We start from the raw sequence: 24233 nt of genomic DNA on the forward strand, positions 1-24233 counted from the left end.
CGGGGGTAATAGTATTATGGCGGGAGTTAGGTAATCGGGACATGTCTGCGTGATAAGACGGAGTTAGATCCAGAGCTGAGAAAAGGTCATCAGGAGAAGTGTCCATAAGAGAAGGGGAAGTATGGGGAGGAAGATTGAATCCAGAATTCGTGTCTTGGGTTGGGGCATCATCCCATCCATTATCATAAGAATGATTATGAGTGTCATGATCATCACGAGGTGGATACAAATCAGAGTCACCAGGGTTGCCATAATTCATCATTATTTCAAGCTCAGATAACCTATACTCGTGGGCCGTGATAGTATCATTCATCCAGGAGACAGTTTCCTCTAGAGTACTAAGAGTATGAGCAATCTTTTCAATCTGCGCCTTTAATTCATCAATGATATATTGAGGAAGCGTACAATTAGTGTTGTTATTCGGAGAAGTAGATGTAGTATTGTAAGGATGAAGAGTGTCTGGAGGTTGAGTAGAGCCAGAAGAAATTGTATTGTTCCTAGAGTTGGTATAATTGTTACTAGACTGATTATTGCGGTTAGGAACATTAGGACGAGAAGTATTATTATTATTATTATTATTATTGTTGGATCTGGATAAGGACGAATTATTACAGGATCTAGATGTAGATCTCGATCTTGAGCGGGAAGTGGTTTTATCACGTGATTGGCGTGAATCCTGATGACCACGTTGAGGGCCAGCATTAAAGCGTGAATATAGTTTGTTAAGGCGGTCATCCACTTTGCGGGTGGGACGAGGGTTACATACAGAAGGGGAGCAACCCGAACGTTCACACACATGACATAAAGTGTGAGCTTCATTAAGAGGGTGCCATGTTAAACCTTTGCCGCGGAAGGCCACAGATAACTCTTTCGCTGCCTCAAGGATATCAAACGAAGAGAAGTTTAAATATACATAAGGTTTGGGTTTGTAAGAATTAATAGAAAGGGGAACATTAAGGGCTTTGGCGTTGACTTGAGTAGCAATTTCTAAAAGGTCAGCTTCTTTGATATTTTTTGGAATACCGGCAAGAATGGCGACATGCTCTCTTTGGCTATCGCGTTGGGATTTCGAGAAAGATGCCGGACAGACGCGTAAAAAATTACCTAGGTAAATGATCGCCCAAATATCGTTAAATTGGGTAATTGCATCTGCGGAGAAAAATTGGATATGACCATTATAATAATGTTTCTTAGGGGTGAGTTTGCACTTGATCACAGTGCCATATCGGGAAAATGCCTAGCGGACTTGCGTCTCATTTAGGAAAAGTGGGATGTCGGTAACAAACAAAGACTTCGCTTCGTCACTGAGTTTGGCATCTGCAGGGGAATAGTGAGTGAAGACTAAATTGAGAAGATCAGCACGTGGGAAGCTGATACAATCGGTGAAATCATGCTGATCATTAAAGAAGTCAAGGATCTTTTTGTTATCGCCTGATCCATTGCAGCGTGCGCGGGCTCCATAGGAGGAATAACGGGAGAGTGAACAATCCACTTCGTCACACATAGAGCGATTGGTGGTGAATTTAGCTTTGAATGCGTCAGGCACGTCACGTAAATAGGCCGCAGCATGATAATGAGATGGTGCGGATTTTATAGCAGCAGCATTACCATCGGAAGATAGTTGACATTTCGGGACTTCGAAGGCAACAGCTTTGCCTTTTCCATTGATATTAGAAGGAGCATGGATAGAAGCGTCAACAGTTTCAACAGGAGTAGTAGTACTATGAGGAGAGGTGATCACTTGGACTTTGTTGACAGGAAGACCAGAGGGAACGGTAGTAATAAGGGTGGGAGTAGGAGCAGAGAGCGAAGTTATATCAACATTCATAGCGTCATCAGAAGCAGTACGCGATCGTTTGTTTGGTGCGCCAGCGGTAGTGGTGGGAGATAAAGGTCGGTTTCCAGAGGGAGCAGAAGTAACAGGACGCGGTGGCGGCGGAATATCTGGGTTAATAACAGAAGGAGCTGGAGGTGTAGTCATAGTATAAAGCTCAGTAAAGAAAAAAGCAACTGAAGAAATATTAGTATTATTGAACGAGCACTTAGAAATTTTCGAACGAAAATTTCAAAATTAATTTTATTAGTATTTTCAAATTTTCAGGAAAGAGTTGTGATGATCCTTCATATTTGGTGATTATAAAGAGATGTGACTATATAAAAAATTTCTTATATTTGTATATCATAATTCCAGCCAAAAATTAACATAATTTTAGCCAGAATTATACTTAAAACTTTATTGTATCGTAACTTCACCAATATTAATCGATCATACCGCCATTCGATTCATCATGATGAGACGGTTCTAATGGTATAAAATACATCAAAATCCAATCACTATATTAATTTCCAAAATTTAAAAAATATTAATAGTTTTTGTGTAATAACTCTGCCAAAATTGATCCTAGAAAGACGATCTTACTACCATTCGATTCGTCTTGATGAGACGAATCTAATGGTATAAGATACATCAAAATCCAATCACTAGATCAATTTCCAAAATTAAAAAATATTAAATGGTTTTTAAGCAATAACTCCGTCAATATTGATCACAGAGAGATGAGCTTACCACCATTCGATTTGTCTCGATGAGGCGATTCCAACGAGATACAAATCGTCTTTTTACAATCACTAGGTACTGAGAAATCTAGCAAAATGTTAAATGGCGCAGTAAACGTAAATCAAGAAATATTATAATGCCGATGTTTAACATTTTGTTGAATAACTCATCAGCCAGTGATCGGAAAAGGATAAAACTGAAAAAGGATAAAACTAAAAAAAACTCTCTCCTGTTGCCTTCACGACAATATTGCGACAAAAAATAAAAAAGATTTTTTTGAAGTATTTTTATTATTTACTTCGCGTTACTACTAACTATTACATATTTTAGTTCTCCCTTCTACTTTTAGCTATGACTAACAGACGAAATAATAAAGCTTCTGGTACTTCTGCTCCAAAACGTCCTGCCCAGAGTCCTCCTTCTGGCAACGTTCAAGGTCAAGGTTCTTCTGCTTCTACACCTGGTCCTACTTCGCAACCTTCGACCGATAATTCTGCAAAACGCACACGGGTTTCTTCTGAACCCGTTATGGACCAAGACAATATTTTGACTCCTCCTGCTCCTCAGGATAATACTTCAACTTCTTCTCCCCTCCCGTTGATACCAACGCGTCCCCTTCAGCTCCTGACTCTGGTACCTCCCTTGATGACTCCCAACACTCCCCTTCTAACTCTGCAGACAAAGGAAAATCTGTAGAAATTTTGCCACCAGAACCTGAACGTGCTGCGTCTCCTGACGCGTCTACTGCTGCTATACAATCTTCCCCCTTCGCTTTTATGTTGCGGCTGCGCCCTCTACTATCGAAGAATTTTGGACCCACTTCAAAACCAATCGCAAAGCTTGCGACGTGACTGACTGAGAATTCTCCTCCTTTTCCTCTTATGGTAGTAAAGCTACCACTCAAGGATCAGGCGATAATAAACTTATCATTGTCTACTTTCGTTCCAAACCCAATATGGAAAAAGCTATCGCTGCGCCTATCACCTCCCTGCATGATCTACAGTTTCACGAACATGACCCATCTGCTAAAAAAACAGATAAACAACTTCGTACCCTTGTAGTTACCGACATCCCTCTCTTTGTCACTGATGCACAATTAAGGGGCATTTTCTCCCATTATGGTATTGTTACCTACTGCCGTACGCGTCTTTCAAAACTTTATCGCACCGCGTATATAGTTTTTGATTCTGCCACCTCCATAGATCAATTTGAAAACACGTGGGCTGTACTTTGTACTGGACACTGCTTACGCGTCTGCCCTGCTTCTCATTCACCTGATCAACGCGCTGTCAGACGCGTCCATGTAGCACTTCTTGCCAGCCTTCCTCGCGGTTCTGTTGCCGCCGACCTTTCTGAAATTGCTGAAGAAGTTTCCGCTAAAAGCGTCAACATCCCTTTCTCCTATAATTCCTACAACCCTAAACCTTACGCTTATATTCACTTTTCCTCTGCTGCTACTAAAGAATCGGCCATAAGGATTACTTGTGCTCTCAAATCAATTGGCCTTACCTGGCATGAACCTACCGAAGTCTCCTCTCTTTGTCATCGTTGTGGTCGCCCCGGTTGTAATCCAGACAAATGTGCTTCATCACGTGCTCCACAACGTCCTTCTCGCCCATGGTCTAGCAATGATAAATTGTGTGAATTATATAACAAACACCTACCTCCCTCCCATCCTGCTAAACGTCATAATCATTTTGCACGTCCTGCTCATTCTGAACGAAGATCTTATGCTGATGCTGCTGGTAGAAGAGTTCCTTCCCGATCATGATCTCACCCTAGATCTTCACGATCGCACTCTCGACCTAACAATCATCGTCGTCCTCATCATCCTTCCCAATCTGAAATGGATCATGACGTTGCTGCAATGGATGTTCCGCCTTTAATGGATTGGCAGTATATTACTGAACAAATCACTGCCATACTTGAAGAGATCACTCACCTTACCACTGAATTTGCTCAACTTCAAAATCGTGTTAAATGGTTAGAAGACCACTATTCTTTCCCTCCTATTTCAAGGTCCTCGCAATAAGGATGGGATAATATTGAACCCTCTGATCCTAGACGTCTTAGTGACAACCTCATGGATTTTAGTTCTCCTGCTTCACCATCGAATGATCCAAATTTCACTGCTCATTCACATATTCCCCTTCCCCCCTGTATGAGTTTGATCCCTGGCCCTGCCACATCACCACAAGATCGCCTTTCCTCTCTTATTGCTACAGTCACTGAACTCACTAAAACAGTACAACAAGGCATGGCTCAACAAAAACAATTCTTGGCTGCTCGCGATAATGCGAACTCCCAATAATTTCTTCATTACTATTTTTCCCTTTACTACTTACCCTTTTATCATAGTGTAGTAATGATGGACAATAAACAACATAATTTTTCTCCTCACCCTTCTCCCCTTATTAAATTTGGTCAAATTAATGTTAATGGTTTATGTTCTCTGGTTCAACAATAACATTTGCTTAATTTCTTTCTTCACTCTTCTTTTGGTGCTTTGTCTTTAAATGATACCCGCCTTTCCCCTTCAAATGCTAAATTTATTTTCAATAATGAACATTCCCAGCATCATTTTAGGTCCTATTGGGCCTGTTCGACTTCTTCTTGTCTCCATAATGGTGTTGGCATTTTGCTTCGTAATTCCCTTCATAAACATGTTCAAACAATTGATTCTTGGAACAGTCGCCTTCTTAAATTAGATCTTTTTTTTCATCAAACAAAAATTTCTATTATCTCTTTATATTATCCTCCTTCTAGTTCCGTTCATCAATTTATTTGTAATGATCTTATTGCCAAACTTCTTTCTTGGCTCGATTATGCCCGTGCTAATAATTATTTTGTAGTTATCCTTGGCGACTTCAATATTGATGAAGTCGCTCATTCCAACTATTCATCCAATCATTTCAAGCTTTTTCATTTACTTTCTTCTCGGTTTTTTACCGACCATCAAGCCCATTCTTCTATAGATGGACCTGATCCCACCTTTTATTATGCCAATGGTTCTTCTCGACTGGATTATATCTGGTCTTCACCTGGTTTTCCTGCCCCTAGTCTTTTTTCGCAAGTGGTCGCTTGTCCTAATCTTCTGGATCGTCCTTTCACGGACCACAAAGTTCTTACAACTATTTTTGATTTTAGTTCTTGTTTAGCTATTTTGGCTAAATCTCGACTTAAACAGAAAAAAGAAATGCGTACTGTTTTTTCTTACACTACCACTTCAGTTGAACAATGGAATAATTTTACTACTGAAGTGGATGATTCTCTTGGAGTTTATCTGGATAGACAATATAACTCCCGTCTTGATTTCTCTACTCTTTCTTTTGATCGTATGTGGCATGCTTTGAAAGCTGCCATACTTAGTGCTGCAATTGACACATTACTTTTTCAAAAGGTATCCAATACGCACTGACATTCATATTCTCCTGAATTAACTAAACTTATTGCTATCAACAAGTTTTTAGATCGATTTTTATATCGCCTTACTACTCGTCGTTCCAATCGGCCTACTCAAATTGCGCAAATGACTGCTGCTTTACCCTCCCATCTTAAGAATCTTGCATCCTTGCTTCCTGATTATTTAGTCCCTACCTATTCCACAACTCCTGTATCTGCATTTAAATCATTTTTACGATCGCAGAAGAATTTAGTTTCTGCCTTTTTATCTACTAAATTCGCCCAACATCTTACGGAATACTATACCGCATTACGTGATGAACACTTTTCGAGCTTGCTCAGCACCTTCATAGACTCTGCTCTATCGGTTGAAAAACGTTCGATTGTTCTTGACCGCGTCCTGGTTGTCCTGGACTCTGCTCCTACTCTTTTAACGGATCCTTCGAACATCAAACAAGCTGCTATTACTCATTTCCAATAATTGTTTCTTCTCCATTGGTTTGATATTCTTCCATTGCTTCATTTCCCGCCCGATGGCAACAAGCTTACACTCCTCTTGCTAATGTGTCTGCTTCATTATATGATCCTGTTTTGGCACCTATTTCCTTACAAGAATGGTCTGCTGTGATCTCCTCCATGCCTAATAACAAAGCTTCTGGCCCTTCAAAAATTTCTTATGAGATGATTAAACATTTGTCCGGTGAAGCCTTAGATTTTTCTCTTTTACTTGCCAATACTTGCCTTTCTCGCGGTGATATTCCTGCTGATTGGCGAGAAGCCGTAGTTTATCCTATTCCTAAACCTCATGACTTTGATGCTCAACTCAAGAACATTCGACCTATTACTCTTCAGGAAACGGTTCAAAAATGTGTAGTTAAGGTTGTCACTAACCGTCTCTCTAATATTCTTGCTGACAATAATGTCCTTTAAGGAGGAAACTTTGCGGGTCTGCCTGGTGGATCTACTGATGTCCCTATCAAAATGCTTGATGCGATTATCCATCAACAAAAACATGACTCTACTGATGATCAGGAACTATGGATCGTTTCTCAAGATATCTCTAAAGCTTTTGATTCTATGGATCTGAACATGCTTAAATTCGCTTTAGCTAGATTACATATCCCTGCACTTTTAGTGCAATTTATCTTGAATCTTTTTACATGACGAAATAACAAAATTATTACTTGTCATGGCGATACAGCTGCTTATCGAGTATGTGTTGGTATCGATCAAGGAGAAATCATTTCCCCTTTACTTTGAGTTATTTATTTGGACCCTTTACTTACTGTTTTAAATCGAGATGCACAAGATCCTTTTGTTTTGAAATCTTCAGCTCTTTTAGATTATTCACCTCTTGAATTTGAACAACATTCTTTGCCAATTTCACATTTGACTTTCATGGATGATTCTACACTTGTAGCTTCTTCGAAAACTGGAATTGAAGATCGCCTTTCTATAACTGCTGAATTTTATACTCTAAATAATGTTCAAGCTAATTCAGCTAAATATGTTCTTCTTTCATCTTCTTCCCCTTCTTCGAAGATTGTTTTTGATCTTTCACCTTCTTCTTTAGTTTCCAATTTGTCTCTTTCCCTTTTCTCTTTATCTTTGAACACTTCGTTTCATTTTTTAGGTGTTTGGTTTTCTTTATCCGCCTTTCCTCAATTTGTCCTCAAACAAGCGTGCTCTATGGTTAAAGATATGGCTGCTCTTCTTGGTCCAAAGAAATTATTGGCGCAACATGTGGCCTATCTATACAATGCCGTCTTTCTTCCGAGATTGGAATTTCGTCTTCAAACTGCTCTTTTTTCAGAAAACACTGTTCAATCAATTGTTACACCTATGTTTTCAGTCCTTAAAAGAAAAGCTGGCCTTGCCGCTACTACTCCATTAGCTTTGCTCTTCTTGAAACTTCCTTTCTCTATTCAGAATGCCTTTTATCGATTTCTTTCTTCTCATGTGGCTTCTTGGCAAAAGATTTTCACTCATCCAGATTTTCGAGTGTTTGCCAACTATGCTATTTCATATCTTCAAGGCTTTTTGGGCGCGGAGAGTTGCCCGACTGTTATCAACCTAGAGCCGTGGTCACAGATTGTTTCCTTACAGACGCATACTTTGTTTAATGCTCTTTTGTTTTCTTCACGACTTAATATCACGTGATCTCTTTTTTTCCGACCTCCGAGGCGTGATCTACAACCGGCCTTGCCACTTCGATCTGTATTACCGCATTCTATTTTTCAATCAAGTTGGAAACTTTGGAAAAACTTGAATATATTTATGCTTGCTCAGTTGGTTTCTCCCTGTGGACGTTATCTGATGAATTGGCCTGATCTTCAGTACCTTGGTATTGTTGGCCGTAAAGGACGAATCCCTGCTTGGTTTAATTTTATTAAAAATAATTTTCTTTCTTCCTTTTCTTCTTCTTTACTTTTGCCTTTGTATTTTATTAATTCTTCTTTTACTTTAGCTTCTTCTTGTTTATTAGATCATACTGTTAAAGATTATCATTTTTATCCTCAATGGGCTATTAATCTTGATTCTGCTACTCAAACTTTATCTGTTAGCCGTATGTGTATCACCTACAAGAAACAAAACTTGGCTATTATGTCTCATTAGCTTCCTGTATCTACCTCGGCTGATGAACGAACCTATAATCCTTGTCCTGGTTGTGCTCTTAATATTCCAGCATTATCCAGAAAATCTGCCATTAAACAACGCTATAATAGCGAAAAATGCTTTTTCAATGTACTCCTATCGGAAACTGTGGGCTATCCTACTAAAAATGCCAAAGTATTTGCGGCTTACCTTCCCATTACCTTATCTACTTCATGGAGTTATGCTACCTTTTTGGCTCTTGTTCATTTGACGAACTCGCCTTCAGCCGCTTCTTCCACCTTTTCTCCTCCCTTTATGGACAGGCTAGAAGATGATGTCTTGCCACCTTCTGTGCAATCTTTGTATACCGATGGTTCTTTCCATCCTGCCAAGGAATCTTCACCTTCTTCCATGACTTCTGCTTGGATTGCTCTCGATGATGATGGATTTATTCTTGAATCTTCATCCATGCATCTCCCTTCTTGTTTTCCTTCAGCTTTGTGTTCTAAAATTTTTGCTGTTTTATCAGGATTAAGCACCCTCTCCCATAACTCTTCAATCTCTGTTTATACTGATTGTAGTCAATTAGTTTCACTATGGACACGTTTTGTTGATGCTCCTTTCTCACCAAAGTTGCTTCAAGAACCTAATCATCTTCTTTGGCTTTCTATTCGACAACTTATCATGGATCGTGATCTTAAAGTCGCTTTGATTAAAGTGCCTGCTTATGGTGATAACATCTACAATATACAAGCAGATTCTCTGGCTAAAGATGCTCATTCGTCTTTACAACCTACCTTCACACCTTTGGCGTTTTGCCATGTTCCATGCCTTTTGACTTTTAATTCTTTGCCCATTGACATGAATATTCATCATTTCCTACGCTCTATAGCAGACGCTCGTGCTTTTTTATCTTTCTGCTCAATGGCACGTTTTACTGCTCTTGGTTCTCCTTCACTTTTTGATTGGGCTGGAATATATTTTTGCCTTTCACAAATTAAAGGTTTTGCTTCGCATAAGAATGGTCATCCTGAATTCTGGATTTTCCGTATCAAACTCCTTTTGGATATGTTGCCTACCTTAACTACTCTTCAACAACGCAAACCTTATTTATATTCTCCAGATTGGCTTTATCCACAATGCAATTCAGCTCCTGAAGATTTGAATCATCTTTGGACTTGTCCTTATATTCTTCTGGATTTAAATCCATGTTTGGCACATCGTTCTGAAATTATTAAATTCAGAGATTCCTGTTTATCCTCGTTCTTATCTCTGAAGCCTTTGGATATTACCTTTCAGACTGGATTCTCTGCTTTAGATTGTTGGAATTATGATTTTCCTTCTCCGTCCTGTCTTTGGCTTACTAGAGGACTATTACCTGCACATTTAACGGCATTTTTGAACCAACACTTTCCTCTCTCTGTTATATACAAGCTTATTTCTCCTCTTCTTAATGACTTCCAAGTCGAACTCTATGGTGAGATTTGGTTATGTCGGAATGTTCTTTTCCATGCTTGGGAAGAGTCGCAGGGTATCTCGGCTGCTTCCAAATTACGTGGCCTATCTACAAATTTCTCTTCTATCGCTACTTCTTCACAAAACCACAACTCTTCTTTGGCGACAGTTTCTCAGGATTCCTGGATTTCTTGGATATCCTCTTCTATAATTCGAGATGGATCATGGATCTCGCACTTGGATTTTCTGCGCCGCTTAACAATTCAACCTCTTAGGATTTCTTTCTGGTAACGGACTGGATTTTTGGATGTTGGATAGTTGACTCACACTGGCCTTCGGGTAAAGTTGGGGTATGCGATTCTGTAATAGTTTAGTTTTTCTTTGCTTTAATTTTATTTCAGTTTAGATTTCTTTACTTGTATGAGTCGTGAAGCTACTCTTTTTATTTTTTATTAGTTTATTTTCTTATTCTTGTAATACTGTTCGATTATATTTTCAAAATTTAAAATATAAATAAAAGATAATGTCTTAAGACTGTTTGCACAGGGAAAAGGATAAAACTACCACCATTCGATTTGTCTCAGTGAGACGATTCTAACAAGCTATGATACATCTTTGTACGATTATTAGATGCCAAGTTATTTAATATATTCTTTATATAACTGTGATTATAAACGGTTCTTTTTAATATAAGATTTTTGAGGATAGGTGTGATAGTGACTATAGATAGATTGTGACTATATAGGATAGATTTTAATAATAAAGTGTTTTGAACATTCAACTGGTGTGACTATATAGTAGAATGTGACTATAACGGGAGTGACTATAGAGGGAGTTGACTGTAATAGGAAATTTGAAAAACAGATAAATATTTATGTACTATCCAAGATTGCGAGACACATTGGAATAGTTCCTATTTTGCATGGAAGAGATTATTACTTCTTCAAAATGCAATTAATATTCTTAATGCAAAATTGACAAGCAAAACAGATAGCAACTCAAAGAAAAATTCTAAACAGCTAAAAGAAATAATGATAACTACTGAAGAGTGGGATTTATTGCAAAATTTAGTTGATGTATTGGAACAATTTGCAGAAGCAACTGATTATTTAGGAGTGGAGGTGTGCTCTGGTGAAATCCGTTCAATCTGTCATCCGATCCGATCAAAAAATGGATCATCTGGATTAAGAATGAACGGATTGCGGATAATCCGGATGGATCTGTTGGATAACATCGGATTGATTGGATGTTACACGGATGACCGGATTGACCAGATTGATCAGATAATCTGGTCAAATTCATAACTTTTTTTTTTTTTTAACATAAATGTTTTTTTTTTAAAAAAAACACCTTTTTTTCTTTAGGACGGACTTGGACTTGGACTTCGGAACGACTTGGACGGCTTGAATTTCGAAAAGTAAGTGTAAATTTCTTTTTCTTTTGTCTTGGGAACATCACTAAACGTTCCTTTACTTCATTTCTTTAGGGGACGTCTGCCTGGAACTCAATTTTGGCTTGGGCTATAAAGGTAAGTTGGGGGAGGGTAATTTTGATTTTTTGTTTGTTTTTGGGAACGTCATTAACGTTCTTTTTGCTTTTTTTCTTTAGGGGACGCCCTCCCGGATTTGGATTTTATAAAGGTAAGTTGGGGAGGGTATTTTCAGGTTTTTTTTTGTCTTTGGGAACGTCATTAACGTTCCTTTTGCTTTTTTTCTTTAGGAGACACCCTCCCGGATTTGAATTTCATAAAGGTAAGTTGGGGGAGGATATTTTCAGGTTTTTTTTTGTCTTTGGGAACGTCATTAACGTTCCTTTTGCTTTTTTTCTTTAGGTGACGCCCTTCCTAAACCTGGATTTCGGTTTGGGCTATTAAAGTAAGTTGGGGAAATTAATTTTTGTTTTTTTTTTGTCTTTAGGAACGTCATTAACGTTCCTTTTGCTTCTTTTCTTTAGGTGATGCCCTTCCTAACCTGGATTTCGGCTTGGGCTATTAAAGTAAGTTGGGGTTATTTTTGGGTTTTTTTTTGTCTTTGGGAACGTAATTAACGTTCCTTTTGCTTCTTTTCTTTAGGTGACGCCCTTCCTGGATCTGGATTTCGGCTTGGGCTATTAAAGTAAGTTGAGGAAGGGTGTTTTGCTTATTTTTTTTTAGGAACGTCATTAACGTTCCTTTTGCTTCTTTTCTTTAGGTGACGCCCTTCCTGGACCTGGATTTCGGCTTAGGCTATTAAAGTAAGTTGGGGAGGGTGTTTTATCTTTTTTTTTTGTCTTTAGGAACGTCATTAACGTTCCTTTTGCTTCTTTCCTTTAGGTGACGCCCTTCCTGGATCTGGATTTCGGCTTGGGCTATTAAAGTAAGTTGAGGGAGGGTGTTTTGCTTATTTTTTTTTTAGGAACGTCATTAACGTTCCTTTTGCTTCTTTTCTTTAGGTGACGCCATTCCTAACCTGGATTTCGGCTTGGACTATTAAAGTAAGTTGGGGAGGTTATTTTTGGGTTTTTTTTGTCTTTGAGAACGTAATTAACGTTCCTTTTGCTTCTTTTCTTTAGGTGACGCCCTTCCTGGATCTGGATTTCGGCTTGGGCTATTAAAGTAAGTTGAGGGAGGGTGTTTTGCTTATTTTTTTTAGGAACGTCATTAACGTTCCTTTTGCTTCTTTTCTTTAGGTGACGCCCTTCCTAACCTGGATTTCGGCTTGGGCTATTAAAGTAAGTTGGGGAGGTTATTTTTGAGTTTTTTTTTGTCTTTGGGAACGTAATTAACGTTCCTTTTGCTTCTTTTCTTTAGGTGACGCCCTTCCTGGACCTGGATTTTGGCTTGGGCTATTAAAGTAAGTTGGGGAGGGTGTTTTATCTTTTTTTTTTGTCTTTAGGAACGTCATTAACGTTCCTTTTGCTTCTTTTCTTTAGGAGTCGCCCTCCCGGATTTGGATTTCATAAAGGTAAGTTGGGGAGGTTATTTTTGAGTTTTTTTGTCTTTGGGAACGTAATTAACGTTCCTTTTGCTTCTTTTCTTTAGGTGACGCCCTTCCTGGACCTGGATTTCGGCTTGGGCTATTAAAGTAAGTTGGGGAAGGGTTTTTTCTCTTTTTTTTTGTCTTTAGGAACGTAACTAACGTTCCTTTTGCTTTTTCTTTAGGAGGACGCCTCTTGGACCTGGATTTCGGCATGGGTTATAAAGGTAAGTTGGGGGAAAGGTATTTTTGTTTTTTTGTTTTTAGGAACGTAATTAATGTTCCTTTTGCTTTTTTTTTTAGGGAGACATCTTCTTGGACCTCTAAATCTTAAACTTTTTATAAATATTGTATCAACTAATTTGTTAAAAATCATTTGTAATAACGTAAAAATAAATACTATGTTTATTATTATAAAATTTCTAATTGTTAATTAATATTAATAAAAAGTATTAAGTAGAAAAAACTGAATTCGGATTCACCGGATTCACCAGATTGACCGGATTATTCAGATATCCGGTCAACCATCCGGTCAAATTGGTGAGCAAGTATTGACCGGATATCCAATGATCCATCCGGTCAATCCAATGAATCATCCGGATCAATCCGAATCCGGTCAAATTTTAGATGGATGACCGGATATCCGGATTGATCGGATTCAGAGCATACCTCTATTTAGGAAGCAGTACTTATTGTACATATAGTATTATAAATCCATTTATTGAGGAAATTAAAGAAGATTTATTAAATCCTTTCCTATCATCACTTTCTCTATCCTCTATACAATTTTCTCCACAATCTTTTTCACAATCTGTTTTACAAGAAACACAAGAAACAGATGAAGATATATTTATTGAAGAAAATATAGAGATTGAAACTAATTTAAATCAACCTGTAAATACGTCTGGCTTGTTAAAGATGGTTAGGACAAAACTTTATAAAAATTTGTGTAAATATTGGAATTTTCAAGATTCCAATGCTCTTTTAGCTTCTCTATTAGATCCATGTACAAAAAATCTTAAACATGTATCTATTCAAATTAAAATTAAAACAGAAGATTTATTGCGTAGTAAAGTTGAAAAATTAAAACTAAAAGAAGTAGATAGTAGTAAATTAGCATCTTCTAATTCTTTTAATTCAACATCAAAAAACTTGAAATATAAGAATTCAATTTTTTCTAGATTTCAAAAAGCTAAAACAAGAATTGTAAATGATGAACTTTTAGAATATTTGAGATTGGACAAAATTGACTGGAAGGAAAATCCTTTTGCTTGGTGGGAATGTCAAGAAAAGCACTTTCACTATTTAAGTATATTAGCACGTAAATATTTACCTATACCTGCATCATCAACTGCATCAGAAAGAATATTTTCAGATGCTAGTAATATTATGGGACCAAAGAGAGTAAACATGAATCCTGAATTATTCAAAAAAATCATTTTTTTAAAGCGTAACTCCAAAATGATACCTTCAATTCATCCACCTAAACAGTAAACAATATTTTTTGGTGAACAATTTTATAGTTTTTAATGTTAAATAATATTTTATTTTATATTTTTTAACGTTAAATTATTTTAAATAATTTTTTTACATTTACTTTTTTTGATGAACATTATTTTTCCGATAAACATTTTTTTTTTATAAATATTATTTTTTTTTGATAAAACATTTAAACATTAATATCATATTATAATAAAAACAATTTATATAAATACAGTATTGCATTTTCCATTTTTGTTTTTGTGAAATTTTAATTAAAAGGCTATATAGTAATCTATAAATAGATATGAAAGTGAGAACAAACAATACTGGAATGCAAAAAATTGAATTTGAATTTTTTTTCATTGAAGAACTTAAACTTTCTGAATTACATGCTCAAGTGCTCAACGTTGCATTTTTAAGTATTAACAGTGTTTCATGTTGATCATTATATCATCTAGAGAACCATAAAAAATATTGTTTTATTAAAAATAAACTTTATTCTCAAAAAACAAGTACAACCTCCCAAGATAACTGCACCTTCCACCCATAAGTTGAAACTTTACATTAAAGCATTATTCCATACAGATTTATTATACTATAGAGAAGTTATTTTACTTCAAATATTTGAATATACAAGACTGGTTTTCTGCTGTCTTTAAAAATCCCTTTTAAACCCTTTAGAGCTTTATGATCCTTCCAAACTATACTTCAAATAAAAATCCTATAAAAAAAGAAAAGTTGTTATTTTACTAAAAAATAACCTTCCTAAAATTAAAGGTACAAATCTCTGTTTTGACAAAGAGCTGGTCTAGAGTTTCGATCCGTAGCGGCTTTATCCGGTTTTTATCCGGATACCGGCTCGGTTAATTTAGGCTGGGACCACCAAAATTAATAAAAATTTATGGAATAATATTATTTTAATTCTGGCCGAAATTATAGTCCACTTAAAGCCGAAATTTGTAACCTTTTTTAATTATAATCCCACGTTAAAATATTTGAGGTTTTATCCGGATCGAAACACTAAGCTGGTCACCAAAAAACCCGTTTTCACAAAAAAAATTATTTTTATAAAAAAAAAAATACTAAAAAAAAAATATTTATCTGAAATGATTAGTAATACGATCCAAATGAATTCGTAATCTGATACATCCAGATGTATCTGACAGATATCCAGATGGGTAACGGATGAATCCGCAGATCTATTACGGATATTCGAATCATTTTGAATCGAATTGACGGATCACAGATTTATCCAGATCGCAACACTAATTGGGTCTTATATACAGTCAACTCTCTTTATAGTCACACATTTGGGACAGTCCATATTTGGTGATTATAAAGAGATGTGACTATATAAAAAATTTCTTATATTAGTATATCATAATTCCGGCCAAAAATTAATATAATTTTAGCCAAAATTATACTCAAAACTTTATTGTATCGTAGCTCCGCCAATATTAATAGTAGAGAGATGATCTTACCGCCATTCGATTCGTCTTGATGAGACGGTTCTAATGGTATAAAATACATCAAAATCCAATCACTAGATTAATTTCCGAAATTAAAAAAATATTAATGGTTTTTGTGTAATAACTCTGCCAATATTGATCCTAGAGAGTCAATCTTACTACCATTCGATTCGTCTTAATGCGACGAATCTAATGGTATAAAATACATCGAAATCCAATCACTAGATCAATTTCCGAAATTAAAAAATATTAAATGGTTTTTAAGTAGTAACTCCGTCAATATTGATCACAGAGAGATGAGCTTACCACCATTCGATTCGTCTCGATGAGGCGATTCCAACGAGCTATAAATCGTCTTTTTACAATCACTAGGTACCGAGAAATTTAGCAAAATGTTAAATGGCGCAGTAAACGTAAATCAAGAAATATAATAATGCCGATGCTTAACATTTTGTTTAATAACTCATCAGCCAGTGATCGCAAAAGGATAAAACTACCACCATTCGATTCATCTCAGTGAGACGATTCTAACAAGCTATGATACATCTTTGTACGATTATTAGATGCCAAGTTATTTAATATATTCTTTATATAACTGTGATTATAAACGGTTCTTTTTAATATAAGATTTTTGAGGATAGGTGTGATAGTGACTATAGATAGATTGTGACTATATAGGATAGTTTTTAATAATAAAGTGTTTTGAACATTCAACTGGTGTGACTATATAGTAGAATGTGACTATAACGGGAGTGACTATAGAGGGAGTTGACTGTAGTTAATTTCTCTGAAATTTGAAATATAATTTTATTTAAAGCTAACTATTTAAATTTTATATTTATTTTTATTGTAATCACTCTGGTTGAAAAGTTATAAATTTACCATTAAGAAAAAAACCTTATATTATGTGATTTATAAATGTTAATATGAATTTTTTTATAATATTTATTCAAGAAATTGCTAATAAAGAATTTTTTTAAAAAAAAAACTTATATAAATAAGAATAAAATTTTATTTAATATAATCAAAAATAGAGTAGTCCTAAACTTTTTATATAGGAGTATGGAATTTGGATTTAAATCCAAAATTTTGGATTTTATAATATTTTAAGCAGTACATAAAATCTGAAAAAAATTATGTGTACATATGTATATAAAGCATTTTTTTTTTGTGCACAATCAAAAAATTTGTGCATAATAATATACATTTTTATTAATTTTATTAATATTTTCTTTTAAAAAATTTTATGCATAATAGTATACATTAAATTTTAAAATTATGTACATAAAAATTAAAATGTACACATGTGTGATGTATACATTGTGAATTTTATACACTAATTTTAAAAAATAAATTTAATACTTTAAAAAAAAAATTACTTGTAAAAAAAAAACTTATAATTATCTTATTATCTGTTATATTAAATGTAATATGTTTCATTTAATAAGTACAAAATATAAAAATCATGCAGATTACAATAATACAAATAACATAATGAAAAGATTTTCTTTAAATATAACAAATACTTTAATATATATAAATGTATATTACATGAATAAATATCATTGATCATCATTATAATGAAAGGCTGATTTGTAAAATAACCATTATATACTAATATCCTATATACTATTTGATAGTTTAAATAAATATCATCCATAAAAATATCAATAAGAAAAATCATGGACAACTATTAGGAAAAGTAAAAATTTAACAATAAAATCATAAGTAACATTTGATATTTCATAAATTAATAAGACAAAAAACTTGATGATAGATATATAATAACCAATTTTATATCTAAGGTATAAGAAATCACTTTAAAACTATAATTGTTGTAATTGAAAGAAAGACTTATGGTAAATAAAAATTTAAAATTTTTTAATTTGTAATAAAAAAATAAGGAAAATGACAAATTTAAGAAGCATTATTTTTAATTTTCATTAATTTTGTGAAGTTTACAAAAAGACTTAAGATTTTTATAAGAGATACTAAAGGAGTAAGAATAGATAAATAACTAAAATCAATCGCTCTACTCAAAAAGTAAATCTAATAGTTTTTTTTAAAAAAAATTAAATTAACTTGATTAATATTTGGTTTAAAAAAAAAGGTGATGCAAAAAAAATTACATACCCTAATAACTAGTTCAGGTATATTTTTAATAATAATACCAATAATTTCTCCAATAATAACCCTTTGTTGAAATTTTTCAGATAACTTAATGTTAAATTTATATCCACAAAATTGGAAATTAAATATTTCTAGAACTCCGACATCAGTTCCTGCTAGTGATATCAACATTACAAGAACTATTTTATGTTTTTTTGAATCTTCTAACCATTTCTTGATTGTAACTTTTTCTTTTGCTTTAACTTGTTGACCTTGTGAACCATCTTGTTGACCTTGCGAACCATCTTGTTGATCATTTAAATCTTCTGGATCACCTTTTTCTTCAGATTCATCAAGAAGTTGAACTGAATCTTCTGAATTTTCTTTTCTTACAAGTTCACTAAGGATAATGTAAACTACATATCCTAACTTGATAACATATGGAACTGTCACAAAAAAAACACTTAAAGAAAATTATATTATTTTAGTCTTTTTTTAAAAATTTTTTTTTTTAGTTCAGAAGTTGATATTTACCTCACAAAAAAAATAATTTTGACACTGCCTGCCTCTACCTTAGCAAAAAGAATGTCCAACACAAATGACAAAACATTAAATCCATATAAATAAACTTTAAAGTGGTTGCTCTAAAATTAATAAACATAATGTTAGCATTTGATTTTCAATTAAAATATAGAATGTGTACTTTACCTTAATCTCATCAACAACCCTCCTCTCATTAACCTCTCTCCCCTCATTACCCTCCCTCCCCTTACATAAATTTACAGATTGGGTTAATTTATGTATATCCGATTTCATTATGTGAAAAAAAGCTTTCCTAACACTACTATTTGCACCACTTTTTACTTCAATTTTTGCATCATAATGTATAGAAATGATGCAAAGTATGGTCAATATCAAAAAGAATGTAACTGTTAAAATAAGTTGGAATATATTGGCGAAATTCTCATACCACCTGGCTATTTTATTAAAAAGAAAGAAAGAAAAAAAAATTAATTAATTTGGTTAAATTTTCATCTGAAAAAATTAAAAATGAATACTTACGAATAGTTACATATCCATAAAGTGGTTCCAAATATTTCGAAGAACTTTCAGATGCAAGAACAGTGATGTTCATATTCCGGATCATAGCATCTAAATCTCTAGCGATTAATTTAGTCTCCCTATCTGATGCAGATTGTGGTTTATCAATCCTAATGGATAAAAGATATTGGTTTGAAGTACTTTCAATGTTAGAAGTGTCGATTACAAATCTATGATTGGTGCTTATTCGTTTTGATATGACTGCATTGGCCAATTCTTGTGTTAAATTATTAAAGAATTCATTTATTTGATTGGGATCGAGAGTGTCAAAGTAAGCAGTTCCGGTTTTGGTCAATTTAACTTTTCCATAAATGCCATCAAAAAACATTTTAATTTTACTTCCTCCCCCTTTTTCTTTTTCTTCTTCTGGTACTATTTGAAAAATAATTAATTATATATATAATATAAATTTTATGAGCATAATTATAAATCACTTACACGTTGTAAAAGACCAAACAATCTTATTAGATAAACCAGGGAGAGGTTCATTGTATAATAGACTTGAAACAAAATTATTCTCAATCATAACATAATATGTTGAACCAGGATTATTAAATGTACTTTCAATTATAACAATACTAACGGTATCGTTATCAAACGTTACATAATTTTGGTTATTTAAGCCGTTAATGGTTTGACGTACGATCCCAGGATTAGAACTGCCATTACTTTGAAAAATTGTAATTGTGCCGTTTGATAAAACAATAGGAATCGTATATGTAATACTAAGGGGATTAGTATCACGTGCGGGAATAGTTTTATGAATGCCCGGAGTTGTATTTCTGATGAGTATATTATCATAACCATTATCTAGAGTATTTGTAAGAGTTAAAAAAAAAAAAAAAAAAAAAAAAAATTTCGCCATCACCTTACCTTTATGAATTTTATACAAATTAGTGGTGATTAAACTCCAATTTTGTCCTACTATTGGTTGAAGCATTGCAAGAGTGTTATTTGTTAAAATTTGGTGGGAAGCATTAGAATCTGACAGGGTAGGATATGAAAGGTCCCATGGATTAAATTTGCCATTTTCATCCAAAACAAAGCCCCAAACATCACTACTCATATTGGTTGTTTGAACAACACTATAGAAATAACCTCCGAATGGTAATGGATTAATTATAAATTGAGGATCGGTAAGTTGGTTAATACCTATAATTGTGGGCAGTGTGGCATATACACGTTTTACATCAAATACAGATCCTAATGAAAGATAATTAACTTGAATATAAACAGGAATTGGAATTAGATCAGTGGAATTAGGTTGTATGGTTATCAAACAAATTTGTCCAACTTCCGAGTGAGAGATAACACAATTAAGGCCAACAATATTTAATTCCAATATAGTTTCATAAAGAATAACTGGTTCTCGCACAATATTACTTCCATATCCACAATACACGGAGTAAAGCCCTGTCCGTGAAGAAAAAGGATCCTGGGAGGTTGTTATATTAGGATAAATAAACATGTAACCTCCATCCACTGTTGAAACTACAGAAGGTGGTACTTGAAGAGCTAACACCATTTCTGCAATCTTGCTAAAAATTCCGTGTTCATTTCTTCATAAAAAGAGGAAAGGAATATAAGTTAAACCATAAATTAAATTAAAAATTAAAATTGAAAATTGAAATTTTTATCAATATGATAAATTACATTATCCATTGCGTCACGTTATAATTACTATTGAGATCATTAAGACCACTCGATAATAATGCAAAGTAGAGAAATCCTTGCTCATTATTAACATTTGGATAAATAAAAGATTGTTGAGGCACCCACGTATTATTATTACTTGAGTCGATAAGAGAAGGCCCCATTAAAGTTTTACTAAAAGAAAAGTACATATATTACAAAAAAAGTACATATATTCTCCGAAAGGTTTTAAAAAAAAGATCAATTCATTCTAACCTGTAAATCTTTCCATTTAAATCAATCAACATTAAATAATCATTATACGTGAGAGGATTATTTACGTCCGCAGCTACAGTATAAGATACTATTATAAAATTGCCTTTTTTTGTTTCTATGGCTTTAAGAGTAATAGGGTTAAATCCATCAACGGTACAAAAATTGAAAGATTGTATCCCCAACTCTTCCATTAAAAGATCGATTGGTATAATATTACCATCGGGATAAATAACGCGAAATGATATTTTTGTTTCAGAACAATTTCCACCACTTAAATTGCGAATTATTTGCAAAACTATCGTATTATCTCCATATTGCAAAATGTCTGCCACTTGAAATTCTGTAGTTTCTTCTTCTGTGAATGTTATAACATTTGATTTTATTGGTAATGTTACAAATATAATTATTGATAAAAAAATTAAGAGATGTTTTAATTTCATTTCGTAGAAATTATAATTTTTTTTTTTTAAAAAAAATAAGGAAATTAAAATTTAAGTTGAAAGGAGCAGCGGTGGAGTCATAAATCCGTTAAATGAATGGGCTACATTTTTTTTTTCTTATTTTCTGATGAATCTGATCTATTCAAATTTCAAATCAAATAATACAATAGGAATGTTTATGTTTATTTCTTGGCTGCATCTTGTATACATTCTTATTTTCTGATCTATTCAAATCAAATAACATAATAGGAATGTTTATGCGGAGTCTTAAATCCGTTAAATGAATTGGCATACATTTTTTTTCAAATCAAATAATACAATAGGAATGTTAAATACTAATACGGGTGCAAACTGTTTTTGTTTTTTGAACAATGATATACATAATAGGAAGGTTTGTGTAGATTTTTTGATTAGTCTAACTTGATTTAAATTAAACAAATGCAAGTGAACTCTTTATTTCTAAATATAGAATGATTAATTTCATTTAGTTACTTTATAAAAATTCATTTAGATTTTTTAAAAAAAAGTTATCGCATGTTACATGATAAGATTGAACTTACTGGGATTCATTTGATTCATTTATTTATGCAACATTGCGCAAAGTCCGACAATGCCCGACAAAGAGGTTCAAATTCCGGATACGAACAGTAAATAAATTCTTTGAGAATATAAAAATATAAAAGCGCTCTTATTTTCATCATAAGACAGTTATATCATATTTTTTTTTAAAAAAAAAATTGAATAATTATGAATAAATTAATCCTTTTGACCTTATTCCTTATTACTGTTTCAGCCGCTATGCCAGCTGATGATAAATTAGCTGACTTATTTTACAAACGAACGAATTGTAAATGCGAAACCGCATTCTCAAGTTTTGATTCAAGTTCTTCTTCTGGCCCATTCAGGGGTTTCGTGGCTTTTGGTCAAGATGAATCTGGTAGTACTACAATCTTTGGCGCTTTCAATCGAGGTTTTAACCCAGATTGCTTTTACGAATTTTTAATCGAAAATGAACACGGTAAAGTCTTATATAATGTTACAAGAGGATTGAATGTTCAAGTAAAAAGCGATGGTAGTACAGAAGCTTTCACTCATAAGTTTAAGAATATCAATCTTGATTGTCATAGTAATGGTATTCTTCTTGGTGGTAGTAATATGCGTGATAGTGTAAGCTATTGCAGCAATAAAAAGTTTGTTGTTAAAACTGATAATCAACATGCTGCTAAAAAGATTTGTAAATAATGTGGGCTATTACAGCAATAATAAGTTTGCTTTAACATATCAATTTCTTTACAAGATGTAAATCAATATTTTTATTAAGTCATTTATATAATTAGGTGGTAGTGTTTTTTTTGAACATTTCTTAACTAAAAATTTCTTCTAAAAAAGACTCTCATCATTTCAATCGTCTCAATAGTTTAATATTCTTATTAATGTACTGACGCAATTGCAATATGAATTAATAAAGCTAGTTCAATTATATAACAATTACAGTATTAATCCATAAATTTTATTGACGCAATATTCGCAATATTAATAAATAAAGTTTTTTATTTAATACTACAATTAATAATGATCTACGATTAGATTAATAGAACTAATATTTGATTTGCCGAATAATGGTAATTTTTGCAAGCCGGCTGATCACTGAAAAGTATATTTTTATTTTTTTTAAAAAAAAAAATTTTTTCACGAATGGCATTTTATTTGTTTCAGCTTCGGTCTGTAAGTATATAGATAAGCTCCTTTAGCTTCATTTCGGCTTTGGAAGGTGAGGGCTTTTTTTAAATTTAACTTTGTAGAAACGTTTTACTAACATTTCTTTTTTTTTGTAGGAATTGCAGGCCAGAACGAACCAGAGAAAGAGTTGGAACTTTTTTTTATCTTATTTTTTAATTTAAGAAACGTTTTAACGTTTCTTTTCGTTATTTTTTTTTTGTAGAGTGACGGCTCGAACGAACCAGACTTTAAGGTAAGAGAGAGTTGGAACTTTATTTATTTATTTTTAATTTAAGAAATGTTTTTTCATTATTATTTTTTTTTGTAGGGCGTCGGTTTGAACACGAAACCGGACTTTAAGGTAAGAAATGGGAAAGGGGAGGGGTGAGAAGGAGGAATTTTTTATTTTAATTTAAGAAACGAATTAACATTTCTTTTTTATTGCTTTTTTTTATAGGACGTTGGCTTGGACACAAACTGGACTTTAAGGTAAAAAATAGGGAAAGGAGGAAGAGGATTTTTATTTAAAATAGGAACGAACTAATGTTTCTTTTTGTATTTTTTTGTAGAACGCCAGCCTGGACTATAAGGAGGGAAATTCGGTAAGGAAGTTTTTGACTTTTCGTAAATAATACTTTCAACGAAACGTATAACATTCCGCTTTTCTTCTTCTTTTTGTAGGCTGCTGGTTCTTCAAGGTCTTCGAACGCATGGGCTCAATGGTTCAAAATTTTTTTTAAAAAAAATTTTTTTTTAATCTTTTTTTTTGTAGGTGTTAGTTTCTTCAGCTTTGGGGCTTGGATCTAGTAAGTATCAATTCGAAAATTTGAAACGTTTTTTTTAATTTATTTTTTTTAATCTCTCTTTTTTTTTGTAGGTATCAGTTCTTTTGGCTTTAAGACTTGGATATGTTTAATTGTTTTTTTATTAAAAAATTTTATCTTTTTTTTGTAGGCACCTGGTCCTTTTGGTGATGGAAACTGAAAAATTTGACGAACGATCCATTTGCAACTCAGCTCGTAAAAGGAAAATCTGCAACAGT

The 24233-nt window shown here is 33.5% G+C and overlaps 3 protein-coding genes across 3 annotated transcripts; 2 read left to right on the forward strand and 1 right to left on the reverse strand.

Annotated features, from left to right (window-relative positions):
• Positions 1 to 11965: 11965 nt before the first annotated feature.
• On the forward strand, positions 11966 to 13188 carry OCT59_017911 (uncharacterized protein; the record flags this gene model as incomplete). Its single annotated transcript, XM_066148413.1, has 6 exons — positions 11966 to 12004; positions 12677 to 12722; positions 12798 to 12840; positions 12920 to 12951; positions 13029 to 13071; positions 13149 to 13188. 6 exons carry the CDS (start codon positions 11966 to 11968, stop codon positions 13186 to 13188), a joined length of 243 nt encoding a protein of 80 aa, XP_066004347.1.
• Positions 13189 to 17831: 4643 nt separating this feature from the next.
• On the reverse strand, positions 17832 to 21472 carry OCT59_017912 (uncharacterized protein; the record flags this gene model as incomplete). Its single annotated transcript, XM_025331488.2, has 9 exons — positions 17832 to 17963; positions 18048 to 18486; positions 18558 to 18667; positions 18732 to 19000; positions 19086 to 19496; positions 19563 to 19934; positions 19998 to 20683; positions 20778 to 20951; positions 21033 to 21472. The coding sequence occupies 9 exons, from the start codon at positions 21470 to 21472 to the stop codon at positions 17832 to 17834; spliced, it is 3033 nt and encodes a 1010-aa protein (XP_025186876.1).
• A 610-nt stretch (positions 21473 to 22082) lies between these two features.
• Positions 22083 to 24107, forward strand: OCT59_017913 (uncharacterized protein; the record flags this gene model as incomplete). Its single annotated transcript, XM_066148414.1, has 11 exons — positions 22083 to 22119; positions 22266 to 22639; positions 23224 to 23243; positions 23308 to 23338; positions 23415 to 23444; positions 23520 to 23552; positions 23649 to 23680; positions 23761 to 23793; positions 23873 to 23879; positions 23971 to 23997; positions 24069 to 24107. 11 exons carry the CDS (start codon positions 22083 to 22085, stop codon positions 24105 to 24107), a joined length of 663 nt encoding a protein of 220 aa, XP_066004348.1.
• Positions 24108 to 24233: the final 126 nt, after the last annotated feature.

Source organism: Rhizophagus irregularis, chromosome 27, assembly GCF_026210795.1.
Source record: "Rhizophagus irregularis chromosome 27, complete sequence".
Lineage (NCBI taxonomy): Eukaryota > Fungi > Glomeromycota > Glomeromycetes > Glomerales > Glomeraceae > Rhizophagus > Rhizophagus irregularis.